The sequence below is a fragment of the Bubalus kerabau genome, chromosome 12, assembly GCF_029407905.1.
Source record: "Bubalus kerabau isolate K-KA32 ecotype Philippines breed swamp buffalo chromosome 12, PCC_UOA_SB_1v2, whole genome shotgun sequence".
Lineage (NCBI taxonomy): Eukaryota > Metazoa > Chordata > Mammalia > Artiodactyla > Bovidae > Bubalus > Bubalus kerabau.
This window is the reverse complement of record NC_073635.1, coordinates 88,906,795-88,927,606: the sequence shown is the minus strand read 5'-3', so window position 1 is coordinate 88,927,606 and position 20,812 is coordinate 88,906,795. Positions and strand designations below refer to the sequence as shown.

At 55.6% G+C, this 20,812-nt stretch overlaps 1 protein-coding gene across 1 annotated transcript in view; it reads left to right on the top strand.

The window, feature by feature from the left end:
- Positions 1-19,488, top strand: part of COL4A1 (collagen type IV alpha 1 chain) — a 142,217-nt gene extending 122,729 nt beyond the window's left edge. Inside the window, exons 46-52 of the mRNA XM_055543012.1 lie at positions 7,643-7,771; positions 8,990-9,088; positions 9,980-10,192; positions 11,204-11,381; positions 14,895-15,009; positions 15,996-16,168; positions 18,007-19,488. Coding sequence (XP_055398987.1) covers positions 7,643-7,771; positions 8,990-9,088; positions 9,980-10,192; positions 11,204-11,381; positions 14,895-15,009; positions 15,996-16,168; positions 18,007-18,088 — 989 coding nt within the window. The 3' untranslated portion in view covers positions 18,089-19,488. The remainder of the gene's footprint in view (positions 1-7,642; positions 7,772-8,989; positions 9,089-9,979; positions 10,193-11,203; positions 11,382-14,894; positions 15,010-15,995; positions 16,169-18,006) is intronic.
- The last annotated feature ends 1,324 nt before the right edge of the window (positions 19,489-20,812 follow it).

Below are 20,812 nucleotides of genomic sequence, written 5' to 3'. Positions count from 1 at the left end.
CTCACAGGCTCTGAGGGCAGACAGAAATCAGCTGTGAAAACTGGGAGTAGAACCCGGCTTCCACGAGCAGGCTGGACCCTCTGTGGCTGGGCAGCACGAAGCTCTTTACAGAAAAGCGCCTGCCCTGGCTTCTCCACGGGGACTGGGACGTGCCCAGTGGCTCCAGAGATGCAGCTGGTCTTGGAAGGAGATGATCTCCATCCTGCCCTGGCCTCCATGGGCCGGAGCTCATTTCTAGGGCTGCGTTTCATTTCGAAGACTGTGTCTTGATAGAGGGAGTTAGTAGCCATAATGCACTGAGATGTGGATGATTAGGGGGGAAAGTAAACAGAGAAATGTGTGAGGAGATGGAGAAGGGAGAGGGGAGGAGTGAGAGAAGGGAGAGGGGAGGAGAGAGAGAAGGGAGAGGGGAGGAGTGAGAGAAGGGAGAGAGGGGAGGAGTGAGAGAAGGGAGAGGGGAGGAGGAGCGAGAGAAGGAGGAGGGGAGGAGGAGAGAGAGAAGGGAGAGGGGAGGAGTGAGAGAAGGGAGAGGGGAGGAGAGATAGAAGGGAGAGGGGAGGAGTGAGAGAGAGAGGGGAGGAGTGAGAGAAGGGAGAGGGGAGGAGTGGGAGAAGGGAGAGGGGAGGAGAGGGAGAAGGGAGAGGGGAGGAGAGGGAGAAGGGAGAGGGGAGGAGAGGGAGAAGGGAGAGGGGAGGAGAGGGAGAAGGGAGAGGGGAGGAGAGAGAGAAGGGAGAAGGGAGGAGAGAGAAGGGAGAGAAGGGAGAGGGAGGAGGAGAGAGAGAAGGGAGAGAGGGGAGGAGAGAGAGAAGGGAGAGGGGAGGAGGAGAGAGAGAAGGGAGAGAGGGGAGGAGAGAGAGAAGAGAGAGGGGAGGAGAGAGAGAAGGGAGAGGGGAGGAGAGAGAGAAGGGAGAGGGGAGGAGTGAGAGAAGGGAGAGGGGAGGAGTGAGACAAGGGAGGGGGGGGAGAGAGAGAAGGGAGAGGGGAGGAGAGAGAGAAGGGAGAGAGGGGAGGAGAGAGAGAAGGAGGAGGGGAGGAGAGAGAGAAGGGAGAGGGGAGGAGTGGGAGAAGGGAGAGGGGAGGAGTGGGAGAAGGGAGAGGGGAGGAGAGGGAGAAGGGAGAGGGGAGGAGAGGGAGAAGGGAGAGGGGAGGAGAGGGAGAAGGGAGAGGGGAGGAGTGAGACAAGGGGGGGGGGAGAGAGAGAAGGGAGAGGGAGGAGAGAGAGAAGGGAGAGAGGGGAGGAGAGAGAGAAGGGAGAGGGGAGGAGTGAGAGAAGGGAGAGAGGGGAGGAGAGAGAGAAGGGAGAGGGGAGGAGAGAGAGAAGGGAGAGGGAGGAGAGAGAGAAGGGAGAGGGGAGGAGTGAGAGAAGGGAGAGGGGAGGAGAGAGAGAAGGGAGAGGGGAGGAGAGAGAGAAGGGAGAGGGGAGGAGTGAGAGAAGGGAGAGGGGAGGAGTGAGACAAGGGAGGGGGGGGGAGAGAGAGAAGGGAGAGGGGAGGAGAGAGAGAAGGGAGAGAGGGGAGGAGAGAGAGAAGGGAGAGGGGAGGAGTGAGAGAAGGGAGAGAGGGGAGGAGTGAGAGAAGGGAGAGGGGAGGAGAGAGAGAAGGGAGAGGGGAGGAGAGAGAGAAGGGAGAGAGGGGAGGAGAGAGAGAAGGAGGAGGGGAGGAGAGAGAGAAGGGAGAGGGGAGGAGTGGGAGAAGGGAGAGGGGAGGAGTGGGAGAAGGGAGAGGGGAGGAGAGGGAGAAGGGAGAGGGGAGGAGAGGGAGAAGGGAGAGGGGAGGAGAGGGAGAAGGGAGAGGGGAGGAGTGAGACAAGGGAGGGGGGGGAGAGAGAGAAGGGAGAGGGGAGGAGAGAGAGAAGGGAGAGAGGGGAGGAGAGAGAGAAGGGAGAGGGGAGGAGTGAGAGAAGGGAGAGAGGGGAGGAGAGAGAGAAGGGAGAGGGGAGGAGAGAGAGAAGGGAGAGGGGAGGAGAGAGAGAAGGGAGAGGGGAGGAGTGAGAGAAGGGAGAGGGGAGGAGAGAGAGAGGGAGAGGGGAGGAGAGAGAGAAGGGAGAGGGGAGGAGTGAGAGAAGGGAGAGGGGAGGAGTGAGACAAGGGAGGGGGGGGGAGAGAGAGAAGGGAGAGGGGAGGAGAGAGAGAAGGGAGAGAGGGGAGGAGAGAGAGAAGGGAGAGGGGAGGAGTGAGAGAAGGGAGAGAGGGAGGAGTGAGAGAAGGGAGAGAGGGGAGGAGAGAGAGAAGGGAGAGGGGAGGAGTGAGAGAAGGGAGAGAGGGGAGGAGTGAGAGAAGGGAGAGGGGAGGAGAGAGAGAAGGGAGAGGGGAGGAGAGAGAGAAGGGAGAGGGGAGGAGTGAGAGAAGGGAGAGGGGAGGAGTGAGACAAGGGAGGGGGGGGAGAGAGAGAAGGGAGAGGGGAGGAGAGAGAGAAGGGAGAGAGGGGAGGAGAGAGAGAAGGAGAGGGGAGGAGTGAGAGAAGGGAGAGAGGGGAGGAGAGAGAGAAGGGAGAGGGGAGGAGTGAGAGAAGGGAGAGGGGAGGAGTGAGAGAAGGGAGAGGGGAGGAGAGAGAGAAGGGAGAGGGGAGGAGAGAGAGAAGGGAGAGGGAGGAGTGAGAAGGGAGAGGGAGGAGTGAGAGAAGGGAGAGGGGAGGAGAGAGAGAAGGGAGAGGGGAGGAGTGAGAGAAGGGAGAGAGGGGAGGAGAGAGAGAAGGGAGAGGGGAGGAGTGAGAGAAGGGAGAGAGGGGAGGAGAGAGAGAAGGGAGAGGGGAGGAATGAGAGAAGGGAGAGGGGGAGGAGAGAGAGACGGGAGAGAGGGGAGGAGTGAGGGAAGGGAGAGGGGAGGAGAGAGGGAAGGGAGAAGGGAGGAGAGAGGGAAGGGAGAGGGGAGGAGACAGGGAAGGGAGAGGGAGGAGTGAGAAGGGAGAGGGGAGGAGTGAGAGAAGGGAGAGGGGAGGAGTGAGAGAAGGGAGAGGGGAGGAGTGAGAGAAGGGAGAGGGGAGGAGTGAGAGAAGGGAGAGGGGAGGAGTGAGAGAAGGGAGAGAGGTGAGGAGTGAGGGAAGGGAGAGGGGAGGAGAGAGAGACGGGAGAGAGGGGAGGAGTGAGGGAAGGGAGGGGGGGAGAGAGAGAAGGGAGAGGGGAGGAGTGAGAGAAGGGAGAGGGGAGGAGTGAGAGAAGGGAGAGGGGAGGAGTGAGAGAAGGGAGAGAGGGGAGGAGAGAGAGAAGGGAGAGGGGAGGAGTGAGAGAAGGGAGAGAGGGGAGGAGAGAGAGAAGGGAGAGGGGAGGAATGAGAGAAGGGAGAGGGGGAGGAGAGAGAAGACGGGAGAGAGGGGAGGAGTGAGGGAAGGGAGAGGGGAGGAGAGAGGGAAGGGAGAGGGGAGGAGACAGGGAAGGGAGAGGGAGGAGTGAGAAGGGAGAGGGGAGGAGTGAGAGAAGGGAGAGGGGAGGAGTGAGAGAAGGGAGAGGGGAGGAGTGAGAGAAGGGAGAGGGAGGAGTGAGAGAAGGGAGAGGGAGGAGTGAGAGAAGGGAGAGGGGAGGAGTGAGACAAGGGGGGGGAGAGAGAGAAGGGAGAGGGGAGGAGTGAGAGAAGGGAGAGGGGAGGAGTGAGAGAAGGGAGAGGGGAGGAGTGAGAGAAGGGAGAGGGGAGGAGTGAGAGAAGGGAGAGGGGAGGAGAGATAGAAGGGAGAGGGGAGGAGTGAGAGAGAGAGGGGAGGAGTGAGAGAAGGGAGAGGGGAGGAGTGGGAGAAGGGAGAGGGGAGGAGAGGGAGAAGGGAGAGGGGAGGAGAGGGAGAAGGGAGAGGGGAGGAGAGGGAGAAGGGAGAGGGGAGGAGAGGGAGAAGGGAGAGGGGAGGAGAGAGAGAAGGGAGAAGGGAGGAGAGAGAAGGGAGAGAAGGGAGAGGGAGGAGGAGAGAGAGAAGGGAGAGGGGAGGAGGAGAGAGAAGGGAGAGAGGGGAGGAGAGAGAGAAGAGAGAGGGGAGGAGAGAGAGAAGGGAGAGGGGAGGAGAGAGAGAAGGGAGAGGGGAGGAGTGAGAGAAGGGAGAGGGGAGGAGTGAGACAAGGGGGGGGGAGAGAGAGAAGGGAGAGGGGAGGAGAGAGAGAAGGGAGAGAGGGGAGGAGAGAGAGAAGGGAGAGGGGAGGAGAGAGAGAAGGGAGAGGGGAGGAGTGGGAGAAGGGAGAGGGGAGGAGTGGGAGAAGGGAGAGGGGAGGAGAGGGAGAAGGGAGAGGGAGGAGAGGGAGAAGGGAGAGGGAGGAGAGGGAGAAGGGAGAGGGGAGGAGTGAGACAAGGGAGGGGGGGAGAGAGAGAAGGGAGAGGGGAGGAGAGAGAGAAGGGAGAGAGGGGAGGAGAGAGAGAAGGGAGAGGGGAGGGAGTGAGAGAAGGGAGAGAGGGGAGGAGAGAGAGAAGGGAGAGGGGAGGAGAGAGAGAAGGGAGAGGGAGGAGAGAGAGAAGGGAGAGGGGAGGAGTGAGAGAAGGGAGAGAGGGGAGGAGAGAGAGAAGGGAGAGGGGAGGAGAGAGAGAAGGGAGAGGGGAGGAGAGAGAGAAGGGAGAGGGGAGGAGTGAGAGAAGGGAGAGGGGAGGAGAGAGAGAAGGGAGAGGGGAGGAGAGAGAGAAGGGAGAGGGGAGGAGTGAGAGAAGGGAGAGGGGAGGAGTGAGACAAGGGAGGGGGGGGAGAGAGAGAAGGGAGAGGGGAGGAGAGAGAGAAGGGAGAGAGGGGAGGAGAGAGAGAAGGGAGAGGGGAGGAGTGAGAGAAGGGAGAGAGGGGAGGAGTGAGAGAAGGGAGAGAGGGGAGGAGAGAGAGAAGGGAGAGGGGAGGAGTGAGAGAAGGGAGAGAGGGGAGGAGTGAGAGAAGGGAGAGGGGAGGAGAGAGAGAAGGGAGAGGGGAGGAGAGAGAGAAGGGAGAGGGGAGGAGTGAGAGAAGGGAGAGGGGAGGAGTGAGACAAGGAGAGAGGGGAGGAGAGAGAGAAGGGAGAGGGGAGGAGTGAGAGAAGGGAGAGAGGGGAGGAGAGAGAGAAGGGAGAGGGGAGGAGTGAGAGAAGGGAGAGGGGAGGAGTGAGAGAAGGGAGAGGGGAGGAGAGAGAGAAGGGAGAGGGGAGGAGAGAGAGAAGGGAGAGGGAGGAGTGAGAAGGGAGAGGGGAGGAGTGAGAGAAGGGAGAGGGGAGGAGAGAGAGAAGGGAGAGGGGAGGAGTGAGAGAAGGGAGAGAGGGGAGGAGAGAGAGAAGGGAGAGGGGAGGAGTGAGAGAAGGGAGAGAGGGGAGGAGAGAGAGAAGGGAGAGGGAGGAGTGAGAAGGGAGAGGGGAGGAGTGAGAGAAGGGAGAGGGAGGAGTGAGAAGGGAGAGGGGAGGAGTGAGAGAAGGGAGAGGGGAGGAGAGAGAGAAGGGAGAGGGGAGGAGTGAGAGAAGGGAGAGGGAGGAGTGAGAGAAGGGAGAGGGGAGGAGAGAGAGAAGGGAGAGGGGAGGAGAGAGAGAAGGGAGAGGGAGGAGTGAGAAGGGAGAGGGGAGGAGTGAGAGAAGGGAGAGGGGAGGAGAGAGAGAAGGGAGAGGGGAGGAGTGAGAGAAGGGAGAGAGGGGAGGAGAGAGAGAAGGGAGAGGGGAGGAGTGAGAGAAGGGAGAGAGGGGAGGAGAGAGAGAAGGGAGAGGGGAGGAATGAGAGAAGGGAGAGGGGGAGGAGAGAGAGACGGGAGAGAGGGGAGGAGTGAGGGAAGGGAGAGGGGAGGAGAGAGGGAAGGGAGAAGGGAGGAGAGAGGGAAGGGAGAGGGGAGGAGACAGGGAAGGGAGAGGGAGGAGTGAGAAGGGAGAGGAGGGAGGAGGAGAGAAGGGAGGGAGGGAGAGAAGGGAGAGGGGAGGAGTGAGAGAAGGGAGAGGGGAGGAGTGAGAGAAGGGAGAGGGAGGAGTGAGAGAAGGGAGAGAGGTGAGGAGTGAGGGAAGGGAGAGGGGAGGAGAGAGGGAAGGGAGAAGGGAGGAGAGAGGGAAGGGAGAGGGGAGGAGACAGGGAAGGGAGAGGGAGGAGTGAGAAGGGAGAGGGGGAGGAGTGAGAGAAGGGAGAGGGGAGGAGTGAGAGAAGAGAGGGGAGGAGAGAGAAGGGAGAGGGGAGGAGTGAGAGAAGGGAGAGAGGGGAGGAGAGAGAGAGAAGGAGAGGAGAGGAGTGAGAGAAGGAGAGAGGGGAGGAGAGAGAGAAGGGAGAGGGGAGGAATGAGAGAAGGGAGAGGGGGAGGAGAGAGAGACGGGAGAGAGGGGAGGAGTGAGGGAAGGGAGGGGGGGAGAGAGAGAAGGGAGAGGGGAGGAGTGAGAGAAGGGAGAGGGGAGGAGTGAGAGAAGGGAGAGGGGAGGAGTGAGAGAAGGGAGAGAGGGGAGGAGAGAGAGAAGGGAGAGGGGAGGAGTGAGAGAAGGGAGAGAGGGGAGGAGAGAGAGAAGGGAGAGGGGAGGAATGAGAGAAGGGAGAGGGGGGAGGAGAGAGAGACGGGAGAGAGGGGAGGAGTGAGGGAAGGGAGAGGGGAGAGAGAGGGAAGGGAGAGGGGAGGAGACAGGGAAGGGAGAGGGAGGAGTGAGAAGGAGAGGGGAGGAGTGAGAGAAGGGAGAGGGGAGGAGTGAGAGAAGGGAGAGGGGAGGAGTGAGAGAAGGGAGAGGGAGGAGTGAGAGAAGGGAGAGGGAGGAGTGAGAGAAGGGAGAGGGGAGGGTGAGACAAGGGGGGGGGAGAGAGAGAAGGGAGAGGGGAGGAGTGAGAGAAGGGAGAGGGGAGGAGTGAGACAAGGGGGGGGGGGAGAGAGAGAAGGGAGAGGGAGGAGTGAGAGAAGGGAGAGGGAGGAGTGAGAGAAGGGAGAGGGAGGAGTGAGAGAAGGAGAGGGGAGGAGTGAGACAAGCGGGGGGGGAGAGAGAGAAGGGAGAGGGGAGGAGTGAGAGAAGGGAGAGGGGAGGAGTGAGAGAAGGGAGAGGGGAGGAGTGAGAGAAGGGAGAGAGGGGAGGCTGTGGAAGACCTGAAACGCCTCACGATTGCTCCGTGTATTTCAGGAGCTATTCAGGCAGCAGGAGGGTTACGTTCAGTTCAGTTCAGTTTAGTCGCTCAGTCGTGTCTGACTCTTTGTGACCCCCTGGTCTGCAGCACACCAGGCTTCCCTGTCCATCACCAACTCCTGGACTTTGCTCAAACTCATGTCCATCGAGTCGGTGATGCCATCCAACCATCTCATCCTCTGTCGTCCCCTTCTCCCTCTGCCTTTGATCTTTCCCAGCATCCGTGAACAGTATGAAGAGGATTAACATTCGGTCATCATTAAAAAATTAAGACCAGTGGCTCTGGTGTGCAGTCAGGCGGGTTTCAGGAAAAAAGATGAGAGCAAACATTCTAATTCCACGTGTCAGGCTCCCCAGGTGGGAGGCAAGGCCCTCGGAGGGTTGAGCTTCACCACAGGGAGTCTGTCGGGGCATCCCGAGTGGAGCGGACAGTTGGCACTGTTGACCTGAGTCTCTCCCAGTCCCGAGGAGGCAGGATTTTAGGTTAGATAATAGACGTGAGCAGATCCCGGAGTCTTGTGAGCGCCTGGTGACCTGTGTATCTGATCGGGATTCCCCTTTTGAGAAGCACTGCTCTTGGTTGGGTTTCACGTCAGACGCCGTTTCTGCCTCGAGTGTTGACAGTGAAACTGACCAGCGGCCGCCTTGATTCCCACAGGTCTTCCCGGCCCCCCGGGCCCCCCGGGTCCATTCAGCATCATCAAGGGGGAACCAGGGCTCCCTGGGCCCGAGGGCCCCGTGGGTCTGAAAGGGCTTCAGGGACCTCCAGGCCCGAAAGGACAGCAAGGTAAGAATAAGTTGGCTGGGCAATCAAGGGCCCATGGGGTCAGGAGGGGACTGACGTGGGCGGGCTTTCCTCTTTACCCACGTGTCTCAGGTCAGTCTCTGGGTGGTGACTGTGTAAACTCGTATTTGAAGATGACTTTCTTATCTTCTCTTAATGTATATCAAAACCACGTGCAGTTTTCAAAGGGGCCTAAAAAGGCCAGAAGGTCTTCCCTGGTGGCTCAGTGGTAAAGAACCTGCCTGCCAACGCAGGAGACGTGGGTTCAATCCCTGGGTTGGGAAGTTCCCCTGGAGGAGGGAAAATGGCAACCCACTCCAGTATTCTTGCCTGGGAAATCCCATGGACAGAGGAGCCTGGTGGGCTATAGTCCATGGGGTCTCAAGAGTCAGACATGACTGGGTGACTGACCACACGTGCACACATGGAAAAAGACCAGAATGAAACAGGGAAAAGGCAGGGGGAACGTACAACTCAGCACTGATGTGCTCACTTAGAGCAGTGCGGGCGAAGGCGGGGGAGAAGTGCCTCTCTGGCTGCGAGGTGGGGGCGGCAGGGAGCAGTGGCCTAGAATCACGGGAATTGGTGCTCTCCATGGTAGCCCAGAGGCTCTGCCCAACCAGCCAGGATCTGTGCAAATCCTTACAATTCCAGATACTGCAACCTAGACGCTTTCTCCTTCTTGGAGCTAAACAGTCCCCACTTTTAAAGCTATTGTGGAGGGGCGGGAATGGAAAAATAAAGAAGGATAACATCTAGAGTAGAAAGTGAGCATCACGGAAATTTCAGGTTCAGTGCCCCGAGAATGCAGAGTATGCGTGCAAACAGAAGAACCACCCCGCCAATAAGTCTGATGCTTGAACGTTATCTGAGGCACCAGAATAAGGCCGAGGGGGAAACACTTGAGAAAATGAAAATGCGTCGAATCTCCCCAAACCCCCTCGTGCCTGCCTTTCCCCAAACTGCCTGCCGAACAGTGACAATAGAAGCAGGGAGAAGCCGGGGAGAAGCCTGAGCTCCGTGCAGGGGTCGGTCTGGCCGTGGCCTCTGCGGCATGCGCATCACTCTTCGGGCTTTTGGAGAAAGTTTCCCGCTTGTGGTCCCAGGCCCTGTGCTGGCATCTTCGGAGGCCAGAGAAGACATTTCAAAGGGGGAGGAGGAGGTACAGCCCGTGGATGGCTCTCCCCGAGCAGATCCTGACCCTTCTCTCCTCTCGCTCAGGTGTGACGGGATCCGTGGGCTTGCCTGGGCCCCCAGGTGAACCTGGCTTTGACGGCGCCCCCGGCCAGAAAGGAGAGACAGGGCCCTTCGGCCCTCCGGGTAGGTGCGCTGTGTCCTCCCAGCCTCACTGCCCCTTTGCTGCGTCTTCTGGTTTGAAGCCTCAGGCCTGGGCGTGGGAAAGCCTGCAGAAGAACGCGTTTCTGGAAAGACTTCCAGAGGAGTCTGTTTCTTAGGAGAAACAGAATCTCACAGTGGGGCTGAGGGTTGTCATCATTCTTTTCTGGGTCGGGAGACTGTTGGTCACAGCTCGGTGTCTCCTCGACGTGGACATGACTGAGAGAAGGCCGGTAGACGGCCCTGTGCGGTTTCCTAAGGGTCTGTGGCTCAAACTCGCCATTACAGCAGCGGGCAAGGGGGAGCAGATAATGACGCCGTGTTGGCCAGAAGGCCGCTGGCTGCTCCTGGTTCAAGTTGAGCTGCTTCCCAAGAGGCGGGAACTCAGAGGTCCCATCACGGCTGAGAAGCCAGAGGCCGAAGGTGCCGCTTAATGCTCGGAGGGCCCAGCCCAGCAGGAGGCCCTGGGACAGACTTGCGGCCACATGGTCGCCCCTGGAGATGGGAGGACACTCTGCAAGGAGCTTCCTTCCTACCCTGTTTCTGCAGGTGGCCTGGGGCCACTGAGGCTGGGACGCTACCTTCAGAGGAGGTTGTCTTAATAATTGTATGATAATCCTCGCGCACAGGAGCCCCCAGTGCTGAAAGAATACAGATCACACCATTGATTCCTGTATCCATGATTTCATGTATTCCATTTATTCACTAAACTGAGCTCTTTGAGCGTCTCTCCCCCAAGCGTGGTGCTTTTAACCCATCCGGCAGTGGGATGCAGAGAGGAGCGGCCGAGGCTGCAGGTCGGAGGCGGTGGCTGTCGGTGGTCGTGCCGTCTCGCCTGTGCGTAACTGAGGAAGCGGCTTCTCTTCCGTCTTGCAGGTCCACGCGGCTTCCCGGGTCCGCCCGGCCCCGACGGGCTGCCGGGATCCATGGGTCCCCCGGGCACCCCATCGGTCGATCACGGCTTCCTTGTGACCCGGCACAGTCAAACAATAGACGACCCCCAGTGCCCTCCTGGGACCAAAATCCTCTACCACGGCTACTCTCTGCTCTACGTGCAAGGCAACGAGCGGGCGCACGGCCAGGACTTAGGTGAGGCCCCTGAGATGTGTGTGTTCATTCTGAGTTGCGTCTCCGGTTCTGGGTGGTGCTGGGCTGTGTTCCTCTCCGGTCCTGTGGTCCGAGGTGTCGCCGAGACCTAGCTAAGGGGAAGAGCCCTGTTTCCCTCCATCCTTACCAAAGGCCACCATATTACTAACGGGGAGCCAGGCAATCGTAAAGGCTGACTCTCCAAAAAAGTTTAATAGAACTTTTGACCTCTTCCTCAAGTGATCAGATGGCATTAGATTTCTGGAGTAAACACGCTACGGTTTGCATTCATTGTCGTAAAACAGCAGCTTTACTGTTGCTCTTTTTAAAAATGTCCACGTTTTCTTGGCCAAAATTCCTTTGCAAAATTCCTTTGCTAATCTCTGTCCTGTAAGTTTAGGTGGACAGAGGATCGTGTGTCTGTCATCATTTTCTTAGTCCCCTCCGGATCTGCTCCTCCAAATTATGTTTTAATGTTGTGCGCCTGCCTCTAACTTTCACGGAGGTTGGGAACACGTAGAAAGACAGCTGTGCATTTTATCAGAAACGTTGTCCAGTGAGTTACTCGGCTGTTGTAGAAGGAGCTGCACATTAAATTCCTTCTGGAGTTCAGTCCAGGAAAAGGTTTCTCTCTCTTGATGAACCACTTTGTTTCCATTCAGCAAAACGTCCTGCTAATTCTTGATAGTCTCCTATGGGCTTTTAATTTAATGCTCGTTTCCAATCATACTAGTGTGTTTATTTCGCTGTGTTTCTTCCTCCCTTCTGTAACTTCACACGTCTTTATTTCCGTCTTCATGCGTGTGAGGATAGATGTCTGTTTTAATTTCAAGTGTGTTCGTTTCCATCTTTGCGCGTGTGGAGGGCGTCTGGTTTCCATCTTCGCGCGTGTGGAGGGCATCTGGTTTCCATCTTCGCGCGTGGGCACGGCGTCTTTCGTCTGTGTTAGCTGGCTCTCGCAGTCTGGCCCGGGGCAGGCTGTCGGTGGTAATCTGAGGCCCTCTCCCCGCGCAGGCACGGCGGGCAGCTGTCTGCGCAAGTTCAGCACCATGCCCTTCCTCTTCTGTAACATCAACAACGTCTGCAACTTTGCGTCCCGCAACGACTACTCGTACTGGCTGTCCACCCCGGAGCCCATGCCCATGTCCATGGCTCCCATCACCGGGGAGAACATCCGGCCCTTCATCAGCAGGTGAGTCCAGCCCGTCGGAGCAGACACACGACTGGGGGAGAAAGGCCACTCGTCCTCAGGGCGGAGGTTATTTTTGTGTTTTTCCGTTTCCCCCCCAAACATTCAATTCATTGCCATTCTGTTTACTGATTGTGATACCTGAGCTCTGTGATAGAAATCATCCATGCAAAGGATTGGATGTAAAAGTCAGTTGTCCTCTTAAAAATGGTAGTGCAAACCCTGGGTGAGATAGAAGACATACCTCGTGTGACTTGCTGGGGTGACCACCTTCCCTGCCACGAGCGAGCAGTGTCTCTGGAATTCCCGCAAACATGGGAACATCGTCACTGCTTTTTTCTTTCTTAAGATATATATTTTTGGAATCACTCCCTACCCCCATGAAATTTAAAAAAAAATTTTTATTTTTGATCGTAGTAAAATACACATAACATAAAATTTACCATCTTAACCATTTTAAAGTGTGCAGTTCAGTGGCACTTAATGTAGGAACTTAACTATGGGTGTGAGGGAGTCCTCAAGAAATTGTAACACCTCGGACATAGAGTATGTCTGTGCTTTATGCATAAGAAGATTATACTGATGTACTGTGTGCATTAACATGTGTATGTTCTAAGAATTTTCTTATTCTCCTCCACTCCACCAGTTTTTGCGCCCTGAAGGTAATACTCTCCCCTCTGAGAATGCGTATGTTTGAGTGACTTCCCAAATTAAGTGCTTGCCACACTAATTAATGTCTGGGGTATGTTTTCAAGTCCCCAAGAATCTGCCTGGTAGGAAATAAAATGGGAAATTGAAATTATTATGACCGAAAAGTACACAGTCGTCTTATCTTTGCTTCTTTCCTACTAATTAAAAAGTTGCTTCCTTAGCTGCGCTCAGAGGTAATAGAACAGAGGCAAATGTATGAATTTGTTTCACTGAGAAGCTAGTCTTCTACAGAGAAGATAATAGAGGATAAAAAGAATAACAAGGCGGGCCAAGTTTGCCTTAGCAGTGTGAGAAGGAGAAAGAACATAAGCATTTCTGTGTTTCTTTTAGGGAAATAGCAGCTTCTGAACAGGAGGAAGGATGTAAGAGTGCTGGCTGAGGGGTGTCTGTAGTTGGAAGTTGGGGCTGGGTGCATGGTGACCGCCTGGTCCCCAGATGGTCACTGCGGGCTTCCAGGGGGCTGGCCAGTTATAGGGTCTGAGGCTCCATCACATGGAAGGCTGGTCCAGATCCGTCTTCTTAAAAGAACCTACCGTGTGGACCCGGAGCAGAAAGGCTGGGAGAGTCCTATTAGAAAAGTCAGGTTTTTGAAGGCTTTACATCCAACCACTTTCTTTTGAGCTGTAAGAAAACTCACCTCCTGGACATTAAAATAGGAGCTTCCTGGGAGGCCCCTCTGCAAACACAGATGTCCTTCTGCGTATCGGGTGCCTGTGGGCTGTTCTGTGTCGAGACTTTTCTTGCTCAGACCGTGACAGGTGCGTGAGAACGAGAACTAACTGCCTTTGTGTTTCTGTTTAGCTTTCCATGGACGACAGGTAGATCGTGATTTTCATTTTTGTTTCCTATTTACCGTCTTGGCAAACTTGACATGGACCTTGGTTTGGCCGGGACACGGGGGCTCTGGGATGAGCTGGGACACCCCAGAAACCGGTCCCTGTGGGATGAGCTGGGATACCCCAGAAACCGGTCCCTGTGGGATGAGCTGGGACACCCCAGAAACTGGTCCCTGTGGGATGAGCTGGGACACCCCAGAAACCAGTCCCTGTGGGATGAGCTGGGACACTCCAGAAACCGGTCCAGGGGTAGACTGGGTCTGGGACCTGCTCTTCCCTGGGGACCCATCACCACGAGTTGTTTAAATGCCCCATTGCCGCCCGTTTCAGGGTTTGCACAGCTCCTTGTTAGCCGACCCACAGACTCTGAGCCTGAAGAGACCTCAAAAGTCACATCCTTTAAGTCACGGCTCTGAAAGCACGTGTATCTACCTCCCCTTTGGTGATCGTGCCACCTGTTCCTCCCGGGCACCCAGCTCCCATGGTCACTTTAACTTGGTGGTTTCTGACGAAGTTTCTCTCAAAACTCACAGGTTCTTTCCAAGGCCTTTCCTTTGGGGACGCCCTAAAGCTTAATTTCAGAAAGAATTAACAACACAAAGTCCTCCCTTTCCAGCAGAAAGAGCAGCAAGCTTTCTACTGTCACCCGGACACAAGCTTCTAAGCACTTTCTGACTTTCTGCAGACGCGAGGCATCCATAGCTGTGGATGGTTTAATTGCCCTAGAGCACAGACCACTGGTCTGAGAGCTGGAGCTGAGCTCCGGTTCTGCCTTATACACCAACTCTGGTCTCAGGCTCTCATGAATAACATGGAGAAGGAGACTCATGAATTTCAAGGGACGACACAGCTCATTAGACCTGCGACTCTGTCCCGGAACACCCATCTGACGGGTCGAGACCGCGTCTCTGCAACAGCCTGGATTTGCCAGCCCAGCAGAGGCTGACACGAGTCCCTTTCCTGCATGCTGTGTGTCTGCTTCCGGGCCCGGCAGGCAGATGGTGGCAGATGTGAAAGGCCGATTTCAGTAGCTGTTGTTTAATTGAGCCCTTTAATCCATCTGCATTTGTGGGAATAAAATAGGAGTAGCACAGCACACACGCAGACTCGCACATCCGGGGGAAACCGAGCGACTCGTTCCCGCCTGTTCCCACGTCGCATCTGTTTTCGTGCAAATGTTCCAGCCTAGCTAGGTGTATTATTAACATCATTTGTAGTCATTTATCAGCACTGTTAGCTCTGTGTTCATTCTGTGACTTGAATGTGGTTATTGCTATTGTTTATTTATTTAACAAACCGTGATCGCACCATCAGAGGGTCTCTTAGTAGAGCAGGTGCCAGTCAGAACATTCTGGGTCCAGCCCGGGCAGGTCTCCTCACTGGTCTGTTGGCTCCAGGTCTGGACGGTCTCTGGAAGGAGGCGCACGTGGACTGCTGGCCCCGGGTTCATTGTGTTTCTTAGTTACTGTAATTCAGCAGATGTTCTTACATTGAAGATGATTCAGGGCTTAAAGCGCCGTGTTCCAGAAGCACTGGCCCTTGAACGGCACCATCTCCTTTTTCTTGAGCATTCTGTGTGTTTGCTGAGGTCCGTGCTCATTGCTGAAACGCTGGAGCATGCTGTGGTTCGCAAAGGAGACACAGACGTCTCCTGCGGCCCCAGCTCCCCTGGGGGAGACGGGCCCTGTTACAACCTGGCTCCGGGTTGCCTTCCCCTTATAACAGAGCAGATGGGGAAATGACAAGTGTTGAGTGTGGCTCGGAGTTTAATATTTGAACACCAAGGCAACTCTGTCAAATCAGTGAGAAGCCCTGGGCCTCAGAGTCCAAGCAGGGCACCTGCTCCGTTTGATAAGATGTCACTGGATCGGAAAGACTGAGTGCAGGGCTGGAGAGCGGGTGCCGGGGAGGGGTGAGTGGGTGGGGCTCCTTGCGCTGAGCTGAGGGTCTTGGCTCCGGTTCCTCCCAGGTGTGCTGTGTGTGAGGCTCCAGCCATGGTGATGGCCGTGCACAGCCAGACCATCCAGATCCCGCAGTGCCCCACCGGCTGGTCCTCGCTCTGGATCGGCTACTCCTTTGTGATGGTGAGTGTTTGGAGCAGCTCCGTGTTTCCCCCAAAGAGACACCATGACCTCCCCACCTCTCCTATCTGGCTACTGTCCTCACTGCTGGGACGCCCTGCGAAGCGTCCCCAGGAGCCTGACCCCCTCTGCTGGGAGGGGACACTGGGAGGGGGGGCGGTGTCCAGCAGCAGCCCAGAGCTCTCCTCTTCCTTGGAGAGGCTGTTCTGGGATGACTGGATGAGACGCTGAGTTGGAGCCTCCCTGGGGGAAGCAGGGAGGGGGGTCCCGTTGAGGGGGTTCCCATCTCAGCTTTGCCTGAGAGGTGTGATCATGGTCAGATCTGGAATGTTCTGGGACCCTGGGGTCCTTGTCTGGGAATCCAGGGCGTTAGCTTTGTCCTCAGATGTCCCTTCTGGCTCTCAGTCCAGAGTCCGCTTTGCTTGTGTCTGAAGTAGCCATCCTGGAGAGGCTGTCACACCAGACACTTGTATGTCATTCACTTCATGTTTTCATTTCTGAGGACCCTGCGTCAACCCATTTGAACAAACAGTTACCGTAGTGGTTTTATTTCCTCTTTTTCTCTTAGTTTTTCCTTTTTAAAGAAAAAAATGGATCATTTTTCTTGACCTTATAAAAGCACACGTAACATCTAACATAGCAAATAAAGGATCTTCGTGATCCTGTATCAGTTTGGGTAGAAAGTCTGAGGCTACATCAGTTGGTCCCAGCATCCTTTGCATGGCCTGGCTGCCATCGCAGGCCCTGAGTTAGAAGAGGTTGCAGTGTTCTGCAGAGAGAAGAGTCAGGACGGCGTTTGTTTCAGCGCTGATGAACCGGACTGGTCGTCTCCCATCCCAGCCGGCAGCTGGTTCCTGGCGCTGGGGGCACGTGGCCCGAGGCCACGGGGAGGTGTGGGTGCCCGTGTGTGACCACAGGAGGCAGAAGGGGAGGCTCTGCAGGGAGGAGCACCCCGATTCCCGCTGACTCATGGTCCCGTCTCCCTGCAGCACACCAGCGCCGGGGCTGAAGGCTCTGGCCAAGCCCTCGCCTCCCCCGGCTCGTGTCTGGAGGAGTTCAGAAGCGCCCCCTTCATCGAGTGCCACGGCCGCGGAACTTGCAATTACTACGCGAACGCTTACAGCTTTTGGCTTGCCACGATAGAGCGGAGCGAGATGTTCAAGTGAGTGGCTCTGGCTCCTCCCCCTCGGTGGCTTTTCTTTGCAATCAGTTGTGATCCATACACGTCACCGGTGCAGAGCCGCAGAGACGGTTCTGCAGCTATCCTTAGGGACAATTCTTCTTCCACATGTAAGAATGAATCCGTGAGTCTGTTCTATGGGGGCGGATAACTGAGACCATGTTCAAAGGTGGAGCTCAGGTGACAGGCTTCATTCCTTCATTGCTGAAGAACCATGAAAGAGGAAAGGTCGTTTTCCAAAGCAAATCCATGGCAGCAGCATTAAGACAGCTCAAATCTTCATACAGAGCATTTTAGACACGGTACCTTTGACCAGCAGGCAGAGCGCGAAAACCTTCGTTTTCACGGTGTCTGTAAGGCTGAACTGGGCGTGTGTGTTGAGTCGTCAGTGACTGTTTTTTAGGCCTGCACGGAGGAAAATTAATTTCAGCACAAATTGCAGCCAAAATAGATAGGGAGGGACTTGATAGGAGGGAGGGATTCACCTTTTAAAACAACGGTCTCGAGTGGCCGCTGACCTCGAGTTAGTCTGGAGCGGGGCCCGGTCTGTACTGGACGAGAACACGTAAAGAGGCGTCTGTGCTGTACTTAGTACCCGCGGGAGCTGACGCGGGGCGCCGAGGGGTCTGAACAATTACTTACTGTTCTTTCCCCCAAATAAGGATGTCTCAGCCTTGGAGAGAAGTGATTCTGTCTTGACCTTTTCGGACAGCATTCCGCTCAGCTGGTTAAGAATCCGCCTGCAATGCGGGAGACCTGGGTTCAATCCCTGGGTTGGGAAGATCCCCTGGAGAAGGGAAAGGCTACCCACTCCAGTATTCTGGCCTAGAGAATTCCATGGACAGAGGAGCCTGGCGGGCTGTAGTCCATGAGGTCACAGAGAGTTGGACACAACTCAGCGAGTCTGCACACATACTCCTATTATATGGCCACTTTAATTTTAAAAAGATTTGATGAGTACATGTTTTAGGTCAGACTTCACTTTTCAACCGTCAAAAGACAGAATTCCTAGGATCAGGAAGCATTTGGAACTGTTCCCCTCTCTCTATTTGGCCTCCAGTGACACCCACCAGCATGAACATCTTTGCAAAGTTATGAAAGTATTTTGAGGCCTGGCTGATTTTCCCAGATTTGTTGCTCGTCTTGTCATTCAGTGATGATTTAACGGGCTTCCCTGGAGGCTCAGCTGGTAAAGAACCCGCCTGCAATGCAGGAGACCTGGGTTCAATCACTGGGTTGGGAAGATCCCCTGGAAAAGGGAATGGCTACCCACGCCAGTATTCTTGGGCTTCCCTGGTGGCTCAGCTGATAAAGACCCGCCTGCAATGCGGGAGACCTGGGTTCGATCCCTGAGTCTGGAAGATCCCCTGGAGAAGGGAAAGGCTACCCACTCCAGTATTCTGGCCTGGAGAATTCCGTGGACTGTATAGTCTGTGGGGTTGCAAAGAATTGGACGTGCCCTTAGGATCTGTGTGTGTGAAGAGAAGACTATTTTCTTAGTCTGGGGGCGTTTATAATCGAGTTGAGAAAGCAGAAGTTTGATGCTGGCGTTCGAGGAGGCTGGGCCGGGGGCGGGGGCGGGGGAGGCGGGGTCCGTGGTGGGCGGTGGCTGAGACTTCGGGCTCAGACCGACCTGGGTGACTCGGGGCGAGCTCTCACCCGCTGGGGACGGGACGCCGATGGTAACTCGCGGGCGTTGCCGGGGCCGCGGGATGCGCCCAGCGCCGTCCCCCGCTGAGGCCGGGCGGAGGCGGGGTCCCGGGGATCCCCGACGGCCGGCTCGAGCCGCGCGGTGACCCGGCCCCTGTGCTGCGTTGCAGGAAGCCCACGCCGTCCACGCTGAAGGCCGGGGAGCTGCGCACGCACGTCAGCCGGTGCCAGGTGTGCATGCGGAGGACATAACGGAGCCGGCCCGCAGCTGCGTCACGAATGGTGCTACTCCCTCTTCCCCCTCCTCCTCCTCCTAACAGCAACGAGCTCTAGAAACATAGCCCGTGTACCTCACTGTCCATACGAAAACCATAAGGTGCCTGATAGGAACCTGCCAGACTAACACACCCTGCTTCGTTGGCCTCTGCTGCTGAAGGAGAACCAAGTCCACGCCGAGCTGCCTGTAGAGAAGCCCCCGGGCGCTCCCGATGCAATAAAGAGCATGTCTGTCCTGAGTCCACTGCACTCCTGTGTGACGTGAGACCCACCAGAAAACCAAAGGGTGCTAGGAGGGGGGCGGCCTTCCATCCTGGGGGCAGCCCCTTGGCGTCCCTGCGTCCTGACAGATCCGTTCCACCCCCAGATGGATGGTCTGTTGAGGTCACTGTCGAGCTGTCTCAGAATTCAGGTTCCCTCGGTCTGTCCGAGTACTGGCCGCGTGGAGCTGATGGCCGGGCCCTCCCGGTGGAAGGATGGGCCGGCAGCCCTGTCTTCCGACAGCCCCCTCCCTCCAAAGAAAAATGTCAGTCTTTCTGCTCCGTGTGGTACTACGCAGCTGCTCTTGCAGAAATCACGGATTTCCTGTGGAATAAAGGTGGTCCCCAAAGTAGGCAGAAAGGAAATATATATATATTTTAGTAATTTATATAGATGTCAGCAATTAGGCAGGTCAAGCTGTAGTTTCATTTCCACTGTTAAAATAAAGCTTACATAGTTTCTTTAAAAGCCTGTGTTGTCCTTTAACAGAGGTTTTTTTTAAACACTAGGGTGTTGAATGTGAAACACCAGTTTTCATTGTTCACCTCGAAACCAAAAGTTGTGTGTTGCCAAAGCCAAACCCAGGTTCACGGACGTGGTGTCTGTTACAGGGAGACATGTCCTTTGAGTTTCTTGTTTTTCTTCTGTATGAGATATCTTCAGGGTTTTAAACACTAATCACAAACTGAATGACTTGACTTCAAAAGCAACAGCCTTGAAAGGCCTTCATCTTAAGAGCATCCGCGTTCTGCGGCCTGGTGTGAGAAGCAGCTCTGTCCAAGCAGAATATCAGTGTCTTACCTGTAGGCACATTCAGGCGCTCCCTTGGGTTCTCGAGAGCTGTGTTCAGACTTCAGCAGGGGAGCGAATGGATGGCAGGGGAGCAGAATTGGACCACTGTGCCTGAAATGACATTTCACTCCAAAACGTTTTTAAGACTACTAAGGCCTTCTGTGTAATTCCTTTAAATGTGTATTTCTTAAAAATTCAAATTTGTAATAAAACTATTTGTATAAAAATTAAGCTTTTATTAATTTGTTGCTAGTTTTCCACAGAAACCTCAAAGGAAAGTTTACTGCATGAGCCACTAATAAATTTGTAAGCTTTGCACACCTTAGACCATATTTATTTTGTAGTTCTTCCTAATGAGTCACAGACTGGGTATCATTTACAGAAATTACTACAAAGAAAAAAAAGTATGGTCTTCTTTATCCCTCCCCCCTTCTCTCCCATCTGTCCATCTAGGCAGCCATCATCCCCCACCCGTCCTTCCATCCATCCTCCCATCCACCCACCCATCAATCCATCATCCTTCCATCCATCCACCCACCCGCCTGTCCATCCATCCATCCATCCATCCTCCCATCCTTCCATCCATCCATCACCCACCCATCCATCCATCCATCACCCACCCATCCATCCATCCATCCTCCCATCCTTTCATCCATCCACCCGCTCGTCCATCCATCCATCCTCCCATCCATCCACCCCCCACCCATCCTTCCATCCGTCCTTCCATCCACCCACCCATCAATCCATCCTCCCACCCACCCGTCCGTCCATCCATCCACCCATCAACCCACCCATCCTTCCATCCATCCATCACCCGCCCGTCCATCCATCCATCCTCCCATCATTCCATCCATCCATCCACCCACCTGCCCGTCCATCTATTCATCCTCCCATCATTCCATCCATCCATCCATCCATCCTCCCATCCTTCCATCCATCTACCCACTCATCCTTCCATCCATCCTCCCATCAACTCACAATTCTTCCACCCATCTATCCATCCTCCCACCCATCCTTCCATCCACCCACTCATCCTTCCATCCACCCACTCATCCTTCCATCCATCCTCCTACCCATCCTTCCATCCATCCATCCATCCACCCACCCATCCATCCATCTACCCACTCATCCTTCCATCCATCCTCCTACCCATCCTTCCATCCATCCATCACCCACCCACCCATCCATCCATCTACCCACTCATCCTTCCACCCACCCACCCACCCATCCTTCCATCCATCCACCCACCCGCCCGTCCATCCATCCATCCTCCCATCCTTCCATCCATCCACCCACCCACCCATCCTTCCATCCATCCACCCACCCGCCCATCCATCCATCCATCCTCCCATCCTTCCATCCACCCACCCACCCACCCATCCTTCCATCCATCCACCCACCCGCCCATCCATCCATCCATCCTCCCATCCTTCCATCCATCCACGCACCCACCCATCCTTCCATCCATCCATCACCCACCCATCCATCCATCCATCCTCCCATCCTTCCATCCATCCACCCACCTACCCATCCTTCCATCCATCTACCCACTCACCCTTCTGTCCACCCTCCCATCAACCCACCCATCCTTCTACCCATCAACTCACCAATTCTTCCACCCATCTATCCATCCATCCATCTATCCAT